The sequence below is a fragment of the Mesoplodon bidens genome (assembly GCF_964165515.1).
Source record: "Mesoplodon bidens genome assembly, chromosome: 13".
NCBI classification, from domain to species: domain Eukaryota; kingdom Metazoa; phylum Chordata; class Mammalia; order Artiodactyla; family Ziphiidae; genus Mesoplodon; species Mesoplodon bidens.
In genome coordinates, this window is record NC_138169.1 from 57,792,325 (window position 1) to 57,805,490 (window position 13,166).

At 34.7% G+C, this 13,166-nt stretch overlaps 1 protein-coding gene across 2 annotated transcripts in view; it reads left to right on the top strand.

Annotated features, from left to right (window-relative positions):
• The window catches only part of PIK3C3 (phosphatidylinositol 3-kinase catalytic subunit type 3), a 146,444-nt gene that overhangs the window by 94,457 nt on the left and 38,821 nt on the right, over nt 1-13,166 (top strand). For both annotated transcript variants that reach the window (XR_014017266.1, XM_081251779.1), the window contains exons 16-20: nt 1,745-1,876; nt 4,063-4,191; nt 4,847-4,916; nt 6,873-6,937; nt 9,599-9,683. Coding sequence is in view for 1 of the 2 variants with exons in the window: in XM_081251779.1 (XP_081107905.1) it covers nt 1,745-1,876; nt 4,063-4,191; nt 4,847-4,916; nt 6,873-6,937; nt 9,599-9,683 (481 nt within the window). In the remaining variant the exon portion in view is untranslated. The remainder of the gene's footprint in view (nt 1-1,744; nt 1,877-4,062; nt 4,192-4,846; nt 4,917-6,872; nt 6,938-9,598; nt 9,684-13,166) is intronic.

The following is a 13,166-nucleotide window of genomic DNA, read 5'->3' on the forward strand; positions in this document are numbered from 1 at the left end:
TATTGTTTTTCCTATATTTTAAGTCAGACAGTCCCAAATATAGTGTCAACATTGGCTAAAAATCTTTTCAGACAGTTTTTCATGATGTGATAAAAGACAAACATAGTTGTATTTACTTAGTTTTACTAGAAACGAGCCCTTGAGTTTTAGTGAAATGCCAAGATGACTCTCTACCACCATTATTTGTGTTATTACTAGGAATAATGAAATGACTACAGCTAATAATTTGCAATCATATGTAATAGTACTTTTCCATCCCTCATAACAAAGTTGGGAGGGAGTTGCCTTGGTGAGTGCAACGGCGTTAAATATGTGGCCAGGGGATCCATGAGTTAGGTGTCAGATGGTAAAACAAATAATAATATTGTTGCCATCTTCTTTCCTTTGTTGATCTCATTTAGGAAAAATTCTCTTGATTGAGGTCTTTGAATGTAGATATTTGAGTTCTAATAAAAATGCATTGATTCCACACTTTTAAAAAACAAAGCTTTCATTATGAATGTTAAGTAGTCTCTTTTCACTTTGTGATTCTTTATGTTATAATATTTATTCTATAAAAATGTATCACATGCCTACTGTGTGCCAAGCACTTTTCTAGGTTCTGAGGATACAGAGGTGAATATAAAAATCCCTACCTTTAGAATGTAAGGACCTTACATTCCTGTTGGAGGAGAAAGTTAACAAAATAAGTAAAATATAGTTTATGCTAGATAGCTTCACTTGCTTTGGAGAAAAAGCTGGAAAGGGGAATAGGAAGTGCTGGGTTCGAGTATTAAGGCAGCTTTTCACTTTTCAATGGAATGGTCAGGAAGGCCTCACTGAGAGTTGACATTTGGACAGAAACCTGAAGCAAGTAGGGGAGCAAGCCACTGAATATCTAGAGAAGACTATTCCAGCCAGAGGAGCTGCAAGCACAAAGGCCCTGATATGGGAGCATGTGTGACATGTTTGAGAAATAGGAAGAAGCCCAGTGTATTAGGTCAAGTTTTCTCCCTTTAAGAACAAGCTCACCTGTTTAAAGAATACAATATTCTCACAGCTTTCAAAGGAAGTAGATTGTTATTTTGAAATTGAATAGATGGGCTTGGTCTAAACACTACAGATGCTGCTAAATGACAAAGCTGTTTCATAGTGGCTTGAATTTCTCAATTTCTGAAATCTTGGCTCAATTCAGTATGCATGTGAGCTAAAGAAAATAAATAAATGGTGATATCTTGGGAAAAGTTTGATCAGACAGAGTCAATGAACAGTAAAAAGTAGGGTCCAAGTTCCTCTAAGTAAATGGAGTTTACTTTCTAAACCCAAAACGTGCAGTGGAGCAGCTAATGAAATTCTTGCTTAATATTTGGTCATGAGAAATTAAGCTTCAAATGAAATTAGTTTCTCCTTGTGACTTCACAGATCCTTTGAAAATAGAAATTGCATCTTTAAGTCCAGCTTGAGGATATTCCTGATGCTCAGTTGAAGCAAGAGAAATATATTTCCTAACCTTATGAAAGTTCAGCTTTTCATAGGTCAAGGGATTGCTCCTTTTAAAGCATGCTGCTGCTTTTGTCAGGTGGATTATAAGTGCTTGTCTCTCACACATACTCTCTCCTTTATGTTGTATTACTTCGCATATACTTTTATGGTGCTTTGCAAATATTTTAAAGTTAATAGAATCAGTCTTTTTATCTTTACCATATGCTTTAAAAACCCCTTTTCCATTTTAACCTAATTAGTACTTTCTAACTTGTTCTCCTAGAATGAGAGACTACAGGCATTGCTTGGAGACAACGAAAAGATGAACTTGTCAGATGTGGAACTTATCCCATTGCCTTTAGAACCCCAGGTGAAAATTAGAGGAATAATCCCAGAAACAGCTACATTGTTTAAGGTAATTGTGGTGGATCTTTAGACACTACCTTTGAAAAAAGATACCTTTTATTTATCGGTGTGTTTTGTTTTAAGATCTTTTTGTATTATCAGTAGACATTTTTATGTGAAATGTATAAAATATTTTTATATATCTGAATTTTTTAATCTTTAATTTTTGAACTATTTATTAATCACCTGCTTCTTCTTATGTAAGCTTTGTTTTTTAAATTAAAAGTTAAATTGCAAACTTAGACATTATAAGTTCCCTGGTTAGATATGAGTTCCAGTTAACCTATGACTTAAATTTTTTCTTGTATTTTCAAGTGTAGTAATTCTCTTTAGTCCTTAATAGCACGCCAGACTTTCTTTTGGCTGGCCACCACCTGGATAGTTAGAAAGAAGTGGTAGCAACTGCCTTCTCTAAGCAGGCCAAAGGGCTGAGCATCATTACTTGTGAAGAAGCATCAGTATCTGCTGGACATCGTATTGAAAGGTCTCTCTGAGGCATGATGTTTTAGGTCTTCTTATTCTAAGGGTGGAAGGGCATAAGTTGCATTGGGATATTACTTTGTATCAGATAAGAAAGGGCTCATAGATCAACAAACTTGGGTATATGAAAAGGGGTGTGATAACAGTAAAAAATAGTTGATTTTTTTAAGGGTGTGTTTAAAGGCAGCCCATGGCAGCCCAGCTCACACAACTGCAACATAAGTTTCATAAAGCAGTACTTAACCTTACTGCATATTACAGATTCTAATAGTTTATATTCTTTTAAAAACTATTCTATTGCATTAATTTTTAAATGTTGTTTGCAACCTATTTAATTGGTTTTAAAACTCATTATTGAATTATATCCTGCAATTTGAAAAATGCTGGTACAGGAGAGAAAATGCAAGTATTTCTTAGTTCATGCTAGAACTCCCAAATAAGACCTGCTTCTAATATTCTCATTCCCTTAGGACTAATCAAAACCAGTGAATCATAAAAGGAGTTTTATTATTTTTTTGCAAACAGGATGAAAAAGAATATCTAAGGCATAGAGCAGGAGTTGTAAGAGTGGGGCGTAAGAATCTATCATTATTGTTAGGTGTATTCTGGATCATTTTTACCTTAATAATATAATTTTATAATTATGTCTTATATACACAAAGTAGATGGTCAATAAAATATCATGGGACATCTTTTTAATCCTAATATTCAGTCCTGATTTCTTTCTTCCAGCCCTTAGTAAGTATGTGGACATTCTTAAAAATTCTGAATTGCAGTTAACAATTAATGGTTCTAGAGCATTTACTACATAACTCTAGCATTATAATTCTTAACCATTTTTGAGTCATGAATGCCTTTAAGGGTCCAATGAAAGTGATGGATTGGATACTTTAGAATGTTACCCATATGCTTGTACATACACTGAAATGTCTGCACAGAGTTGTAGGGGAATCCGTGAATTCCTGTCGTCTTTTTATGAACTCCTTAGAGCTGAAAAGGTTATGCACCTAGTTTTCAGTATTTTTACACAGTATTTTGTAGACCTTAGCTTAAGAATGAAAGCTATCTCCATGGGGAGTGAACCCCTTAAGGCACTGGGATTAGCGCTTAGTTATCCTGAGATTGTCAGCTGCTTGCATTAGATTTCAGATGAAATCTAAATTTCAGAATCAGATCCGAATCTGAAAAGGGAAATTGCAACAAAGAACTTCTTGCTTATCATTTATCTTTAGGAAGATCACTTCCAGTTCTTCTTGAGCTTTTGTGAGCTAGGGTACAAGGTAATTTATAAAATATATTTTTGCCTGAGGTGATAAAAGGATACTACAAATTTAAGATAATTTAAAGTTTGGAGTTTCAGTCCAGTAGAGGTTGTAGGTTCTAGACATATATTCTTTGACGCATTTTTGTTGCCTTTTCCCCCAACATTTTATACGAAAGTTTTCAAACATACAGCAAAGTTGAAAGACTTTCACGGTAAACAACTGTATACCCACTACTTCTATCCTGTTATTAACATTTTACTGTATTTGCTTTGTCACATGTCTGTTCATCCCTCTGTCTGATACTTTTTGTGCTATTATTTCTCATGGCCTGTATAAATTAAGGTTATTATTATTTGTTTTCTTTTTTAGACTCATTTCTTTTCTTTAGATTATTATAAATCTCCCCACATTTCCATCTTATATAATTTGAAAATAATATTTTTATTTCCAGAGTGCCCTTATGCCTGCACAGTTATTCTTTAAGACAGAAGATGGAGGCAAATATCCAGTTATATTTAAGCATGGGGATGATTTACGCCAAGATCAACTTATTCTCCAAATCATTTCACTCATGGACAAGGTGAACATAACCTTATGTTGGTAGGGAACATTTTTTCATTTTAGAACTTGATGATTTAGTGGATATGCTATGCATGGACAGAATTGTTTGTAACATTCAGATGCAGTCCTAGAAAGCTGAACAATCTCCACTTGATCTTGAGCAAAGTTAGTTGTTTTTGTACATTGCAGGATGGCTCTTATGATTAGTATGAAATGAAACTGCATGTGTTCCTTTTTATAAAAACTTTTTTCCCAGTTAAGTTCTTTCAGTGTTAAATTTAGTAATTTTCTTCCTCTTAGTCAATTAAATTTTCTTCTTTTTTAAATCCTGTTTCTGTCCCTGGCTTATAAAGGAAAATATTTGTCCTCATTTCCTTCTTCTGAGTTCTAAAATACTTTGTGACCAGTAAGGCCCGCATAAATCCTTAGGAGGAACCCTTCTGTTCATTGAAAACTGACAGTGATTTAGAAAAAGATAAAAAATTTGACATACCACCATGTAAAGTGCTTAATACATTTATTTTGATGATCAAAGTTAAATTAACTAATTGATTTAATTAAGCCTTAATTTAGGTTTACCTTCTAAATCTCTGTATTAAACTGCTATAGTACTTGTGTGCAAAACTATTTTATAACATTCTTTTCATTTGGTTAATATAACTTTTGGTCTTAAGCTGCTACGAAAAGAAAATCTGGATTTGAAGTTGACGCCCTATAAAGTATTAGCCACTAGTACAAAACATGGTAAGTTTATTTTATAACATGATTATTTATTTCAGTGTCCAATGAGTATACTTTTCCTTTTTTAATTGAAAATTGTTAAGAATGTTAGAGATTGAACTCATTTGTCACACTGAAGACCACTTGGGCCTTCCTGACTGCCGGCCTACCTTCCGTCTCTCTCTCCCTCCCTCCCTCCCTCCCTCCGTCCCTCCCTTTCTTCCTTCTGTCCTTCCTTCCTTTTATACCTCTTGGAATCATTAAACAACATATTTGGAAGAAAAATTAGCACCTTTCTGATATATTTCTTTGCATTCAAAACTTTCAGTAGCTACAAACTACAGTAGTTTTCTTCCATGGTGATCTGTATCTGGAATCATTATTGAGAGTTACTAAAACCCAGAGAGGCTGTGCCCTGCTTATACAAGCCACTCAGCAGATGATGTTGCCTTATCCACTAATTTTTTTTAATATATATCTAAGTCTTTTTGATATTGAGTAACCTCTGGAAGTTGGGCAGAAGATTCCCTAGGAATGCTTGCCTAATGCCTATTGTAAATTTTATAATCTTGTTACTCTTAGAGCTTCTTACCCTTAGGTACCTTGAAGAAACAAGTACCTGTTTTATTTTAGGCTTTCTGCCCTTCTCCGGGCCACTCCCAAATCTTTTTGATGGTTTAGTTCCTATTCTCATTTTTCTCTGAGAATGATCTTGTTAAAAGTGCAAATATTCTACCATCCTACATAGATTGATTTATTTAGCTTTCATTTGCTCTTGGGACAAAGACAAAAGCCTTAGCTTAGTTTACAAGTTCTTGCATGGTATGACATACTTCTGCGCCTATCTCTGTCACCTCTTTTTTGCCACTCCCCCCCTTGCTTCTTAGGCTTTAGCCACACCAGCCACCTTCCATTTTCTCAAATGTACCAAGATCTTTTCAGTCTTATATGATCATTGTTTTTAATATCCTTTCCGCTTTACTAATTAATCTTTATTATCCTTCAAAACACGGTTCAGATGTCAGATGTCCTCTGATCCTTGTTGCAATATAGGTCTCCCTATGCTATTCTCTTTTGTTCATAGTTTCTATCCCAATAAAACTTGCAAGCTTGTAAGATCTTTGAAAGCAGGGTCAAGGCTCTATTTTTGCTTATCTGGCGAAGTTCTTGCTACATAGTAGAAAAACTATAAACGTCTGTTAAGTGCATTAATGCAGACTGTTCAGTATTTATGATATAAGAATAAATGATACATTTCTTACTCTAAAGAAATATACAGTCTCCTAATTTGCATGTGAATAGTTATAATGTAAGGCTTACCAAAACCAGATCATGGTTGTTTATGATCCTGAAATAGTTTCCATCATTCAACTTTGATTTTTTTTTTTCACAGATTTGTAGTTTTATACTTCTTTTGTTGTCCCTAGACTTACCAGACTTACTTTTTCTCCTTATTCTCCTGTATACTATCTTCTTTCCCTCCTTTTTGGTAGTTTAAGGGATGTATACTTCCCTCTCATATAATTTCCAGGGAATGGCAGAAGATGGAGTATTACACAAAGAAAGCCAATGAATATACTATAATTTTAGGGTTAGGTGATTGATATTCCACAATTCCAGATTTCTTAAAATGATTTTAAATTCAGAATAATTTTAATTGACATATGTTATAATACTATAGGTAGAAATTTTTATTCCAGATTTAAGAAGCCTAGCCTATTACTTCGTGTTCCTTGTGTATAATAATAGAAATTGGCCTAGAGAAGCATACATATTATCAGCTTAATTTTTTTTTAAAGTTTCCTTGTAGTTCCTATGATGTAAATGCCAGTGTATACTAAATACAATGTTTATAGACCTATTTAAGCTATTAGGTTTGTAGTGTGTACATTTTCAAATGAAGACTATTCTTAGCAGAATCTTTATTTTTATTGCTTCACCAATAGCTATGCTTAATACAATGCATCTGTTTCTCTGTAGGCTTCATGCAGTTTATCCAGTCAGTTCCTGTTGCTGAAGTTCTTGATACAGAAGGAAGCATTCAGGTACAGTATCTATTTTAAAGATTTATAAATTTCATGAATATATTCTTATTATAAAAATCTCAATCTTTATAAAAAGTATATAAAGTTAGAAATGACAGTCTCTTTTTATCACCCGTCTTCCCTAAAGTTGTTTTCCTTTCCTGAGAAGTAAATAATGCTAACAGTTAGAAATGCTTCCATGGTAGATGTTCAGTTCCTTAAAATGGGCCTAACACATAATAGGAGATCAGGAATTAACTGGCAAACAAATTTTAAATTTGTTAAAGTTTATGGTTGCATTATATTTCAAAGTATGGAAATATTATAATTTATTTAGCCATCAGTGAACATTCTGATTATTTCCGATTTTTGTTGTTTGGCAGAACAGTGCTACAGTGATATTTTTGCTTGTACATGTTTTGCACAATTATTTTCTTAAGACCCTTATCCCCACCTCCAAAGTCATTTCTCTCCTTTAATATGAGAAAAGCCAAGTTGTTTCTGGGGCTAAGCCATGTATATCTTTGGATTTTTTTTTTACATTTTAAATATGTGAATTAGTGTTTAATGCAGAATTCTTAATACATCTTAATAGTTTATTTTGTTAATTTTTAAATATAATTTTACTTTTTCCTAAGAAAAATGTATATAATTCACACAGAAAAATTTATATGCCTGAGATGAAAAATAATACAGTGAAAGGCTTGATAGAGGATATTTGCTGTAGTGTGTTTTTTTGTTTCTCAGTTTAGAGTGTCTCAGTAATTCAGTATGGAGTTTAGATTTGCAAGAAAGCGCTACTCTGATTTGTTGGCAAAACACATGGTTGATTCTGTTGTTTGGTTTGGGGTACAGTCGTGTTCAGTGGTTAAAGGCTCACGCTCAAAACATCAAACTGCCTGAGTTTGAAGTTTGGCTCTGCAGCTTTCTAGCTATATTTTGAGTAACCTTGCAAGCAGGTTAGCCTTTAGCTGGTACTTGGCTTTCAGTGAGAACTTGGCTTTTAACTGATAAGGGTGGTTCACATACCTAGACTGTACAAATAATATGATTTATAGCAAACAACCTGCTTTCTTTCTAGAATTTTGGTAGTTACTGAACTAAATAGACTGTAGAGGGTGCCTGTATGACCAGCCCCCAGTAAGTATGCTCAGTGTATCCCTTCACAGAAGACAGCAAGGAGGATTGCGCATGGAATTCACAGGCTTTGCCTGTGTATTTTTCCCACGCTGATCCTGTTGTGTATACTTTTACTGTAATACACACTGCTTATGGTACAATTGTAAGTTGAGTCTGTGACCCCACCTAACAAATCAAACCTGTCAGAGGTCTAGGGGACCCCCTAACATACCCTTCAAGTCTCAGTTTTTATATCTGTAAAATTTGGATAATGATGAAGAGTACCTAGCTCTAGAATTGTTCGAAGATGACAGGAAATATATGCAGGGCTTTGACACAGGTTCTAACTGAAGTTAATTGTTTAATAAAGTTATCAATTATTATGTTGCTCTGTGCAAGTATGATTTTGTAAAATAAAACCAATGACAGTTTGTGTCCTGATTCTTAGTTGCGTGTGTGATCTGTGTAAATCATTTTGCTGAGTCATAGCTTATCTCATCTTCAACTTTAGTAGATAATTAAAAATAGTTTTCCAAAATAATTGTTTTTGGAAACAACTTTCTCATTGCTACCCATCTTTGCCTAATCTTGGTATTGTCGAACTTCTAAATTTTGCTATTTATTATTATTTAGTTTGCATTTCCCTGATTACCTGAAAGATTGAGTATTTAAAAATATGTGTAAGCCATTTATTTCTTCTGTGAAGTGCTTGTTCATATCTTTTGCCCATTTTCATGTTGGGTTGTTTGTCTTTTCCTTATTGATTTATAGGAGTTCTGTATATATTTTAGATATAGATTCTTTGTCAAACTTAGAAAGTGTTCCAAAAAGCTTAAAATGTAGGATTAACTTACTTTTTTAATAGTATGTTAGTTGTATTTTCAAATAATATACACTTTGTATTTTTCTTTAACATCTAGATGTAAGGGAATAGGTCCAGTTGGTAATCTGGGGAAAAAAAATAAATAAATGCACGATTTTCCCCAGTGTTTCCAGACTCTTTGGACGCTCTAGTGTATTTATCGTGCCCCTATAATTCTTTGGTTCAGTCTGCATCTCTTATATTTATCTTTCTATCACTTTCCTTTGAATCTGAAAATTCTTAGCATTGCATTCTAATTATTTTGAAAATTGGAATGTAACTTTATTGAGTTTGTTAATGGTAACAGTGTTTCAGTGGCCATACTTAAAAGGTAATTTTTAAAACTCATGTTCACTTTTAGGAGAATGTATGATACCCAAAAAACCCCTCATGTTTACATTCAGGAGAAAGGTGAAACAAATTAAGTATAGAGATATAGCAGTAAGTTTATTTAATGTTTTTCCCTGTGGTATAGAAGTAGCAGGCTTTTATTTATTTATTTATTTGTTTGTTTGTTTGTCTTAGCCTATAAGCATAGTAATAAGACTGATTCCTGAGGAATATGCTTCCTAAAGTCCACATTTTATAATTACTGACTGCTGTACACCAGATACCTCTTTGTCATTATTTACAATTTTTAAATGCCTAATTTGTTTAAGGATTGTATTGAATTTATAAACATGTAAATAATATCTTTTCAGAACTTTTTTAGAAAATATGCACCAAGTGAGAATGGGCCAAATGGGATCAGTGCTGAAGTTATGGATACTTATGTTAAAAGCTGTGGTAAGTTTTTCAACTTACTACGTTTCATTGATACGTGGGAATAAAGGAAAACAAGCTATCCTGATACTACCATACTCATACACATTTAGAACATGTTAGGATTTTTTTCTAGTCCATTTGGGCTACAATAACAAAATACCAGAGACTGGGTGACTAATAAACAACAGGAATTTATTTCTCACAGTTCTGGAGGCTGGAAGTCTGAGATAAGATGCCAGCCTGGTCAGGTGAGGGCCTTCTTTGGGTCAAAGCCTTGTTATTGTATCTACACCTGTTGGGAGGGGCTCGGGAGCTCTGTGGGGTATCTTTTATAGGGGGCTAATCCCATTCATGAGGGCTAAGCACCTCTAGAAGTTCCCACCTCCTAACACCACTACCTTGGGCATTAGGATTTCAGCATGTGAATTTTGAGGGGACACAAACATTCAAACCATAGCAGTTTTAAATGCTCTATAAGAAGATTAAAAGATACAAAATGTGAAAAAAGAGGTCATTAATGTTTTGACATAATAGTAGGAATAAGGTGTAAATTCTGTTTACTCTTTTATAGATGCATCTTTTTTTTAACATCTATATTAGAGTATAATTGCTTTACAATGTTGTGTTAGTTTCTGCTGTATAACAAAATGAATCAGCTATATGTATACATATATCCCCATATCCCCTCCCTCTTGCATCTCCCTCCCATCCTCCCTATCCCACCTCTCTAGGTGGTCACAAAGCACCGAGCTGATCTCCCTGTGCTATGTCTCTGCTTCCCACTAGCTATCTATTTTACATTTGAGAGTGTATATACGTCCAGAACACTCTCTCACTTCATCCCAGCTTACCCTTACCCTTCCCTGTGTCCTCAAGTCCATTCTCTACATCTGCGTCTTTCTTCCTGTCCTGCCTCTAGGTTCATCAGAACTTTCTTTTTTTTTTTTTTTTTTGATTCCATATATATGTGTTAGCATATGGTATTTGTTTTTCTCTTTCTGACTTACTTCACTTTGTATGACAGACTCTAGGTCCATCCACCTCACTACAAATAACTCAATTTCATTTCTTTTTATGGCTGAGTAATATTCCATTGTATATATGTGCCTCATCTTTATACTTTCATCTGTCAATGGACACCTAGGTTGCTTCCATGTACTGACTATTGTAAATAGTGCTACAATGAACATTGTGGTACAGGACTCATCTTGAATGATGGTTTTCTCAGGGTGTATGCCCATAGTGGGATTGCTGGGTCATATGGTAGTTCTATTTTTAGTATTTTAAGGAACCTCCATACTGTTCTCCATAGTGTCTGTATCAATTTACATTCCCACCAGCAGTGCAAGAGGGTTCCCTTTTCTCCACACCCTCTCCAGCATTTATTGTTTATAGATTTTTGGATGATGGCCATTCTGACTGGTGTGAGGTGATACCTCATTGTAGTTTTGATTTGCATTTCTCTAATGATTAGTGATGTTGAGCATCCTTTCATGTGTTTGTTGGCAGTCTGTATATCTTCTTTGGAGAAATGTCTGTTTAGATCTTCTGCCCATTTTTGGATTGGGTTGTTTGTTGTTTTGATATTGAGCTACATGAGCTGCTTGTATATTTTGGAGATTAATCCTTTGTCAGTTGCTTTGTTTGCAAATATTTTCTCCCATTCTGAGGGTTGTCTTTTCGTCTTGTTCATGGTTTTCTTTGCTTTGCAAAAGCTTTGAAGTTTCATTAGGTCCCATTTGTTTATTTTTGTTTTTATTTCCATTTCTCTAGGGGGTGGGTCAAAAAGGGTCTTGCTGTGATTTGTGTCATAGAGTGTTCTTCCTATGTTTTCATCTAGGAGTTTTATAGTGTCTGGCCTTACCTGTAGGTCTTTAATCCATTTTGAGTTTATTTTTGTATATGGTGTTAGGAAGTATTCTAGCTGTCCAGTTTTCCCAGCACCACTTATTGAAGAGGCTATCTTTTCTCCATTGTATATTTTTGCCTCTTTTATCAAAGATAAGGTGACCATATGCGCGTGGGTTTATCTCTGGGCTTTCTATCCTGTTCCATTGATCTATATTTCTGTTTTTGTGCCAGTACCATACTCTCTTGATTACTCTAGCTTCGTAGTATAGTCTGAAGTCATGGAGCCTGATTTCTGGGCTCTGTTTTTCTTTCTCTGGATTGCTTTGGCTATTCGGGATCTTTTGTGTTTCCATACAAATTGTGAAATTTTTTGTTCTAGTTCTGTGAAAAATGTCATTGGTAGTTTGATAGGGATTGCACTGAATCTGTACATTGCTTTGGGTAGTATAGTCATTTTCACAGTGTTGATTCTTCCAATCCAAGAATATGATATATCTCTCCTTCTGTTTGTATCATCTTTAATTTCTTTCATCAGTGTCTTATAGTTTTCTGCATACAGGTCTTTTGTCTCCTTAGGTAGGTTTATTCCTAGGTATGTTATCCTTTTTGTTGCAGTAGTAAATGGAAGTGTTTCCTTAATTTCTCTTTCAGATTTTTCATCATTAGTGTATAAGAATACAGGAGATTTCTGTGCATTAATTTTGTATCCTGCTACTTTACCAAATACATTGATTAGCTCTAGTAGTTTTCTGGTACCATCTTTAGGATTCTCTATGTATAGCATCATGTCATCTGCAAACAGTGACAGCTTTACTTCTTTTCCAATTTGGATTCCTTTTATTTCTTTTTCTTCTGTGATTGCTGTGGCCAAAACTTCCAAAACTATGTTGAATATTAGTGGTAAGGGTGGGCATCCTTGTCTTGTTCCGGACTTTAGAGGAAATGGTTTCAGTTTTTCACCATTGAGAACGATGTTGGCTATGGGTTTGTCATATATGGCCTTTATTATGTTGAGGTAAGTTCCCTCTATCCCTAGTTTCTGGAGAGTTTTTATCACATGTGGGTGTTGAATTTTGTTGCAAGTTTTTCTGCATCTATTGAGGTTATCATATGGTTTTTATCCTTCAGTTTGTTAATATGGTATATCACATTGATTTGCATGTATTGAAGAATCCTTGCATTCCTGGGATAAACCCCACTTGATCATGATGTATGATCCTTTTAATCTGCCTTTGGATTCTGTTTGCTAGTATTTTGTTGAAGATTTTTGCATCTATGGTCATCAGTGATACTGGTCTGTAGTTTTCTTTTTTTGTGACATCTTTGTCTGGTTTTGGTATCAGGGTTATGGTGGTCTCGTAGAATGAGTTTGGGAGTGTTCTTCCGAGTTTGGGAGTGTTCCTCCTTCTGCTGTATTTTGGAAGAGTTTGAGAAGGATAGGTGTTAGCTCTTCTCTAAGTGTTTGATAGAATTTGCCTGTGAAGCCACCTGGTCCTGGGCTTTTGTTTGTTGGAAGATTTTTTTTTTTTTTTTTTGGTGGTACACGGGCCTCTCACTGTTGTGGCCTCTCCCCTTGCGGAGCACAGGCTCTGGACGCGCAGGCTCAGCGGCCATGGCTCACGGGCCTAGCCGCTCCGCAGCATGTGGGATCTT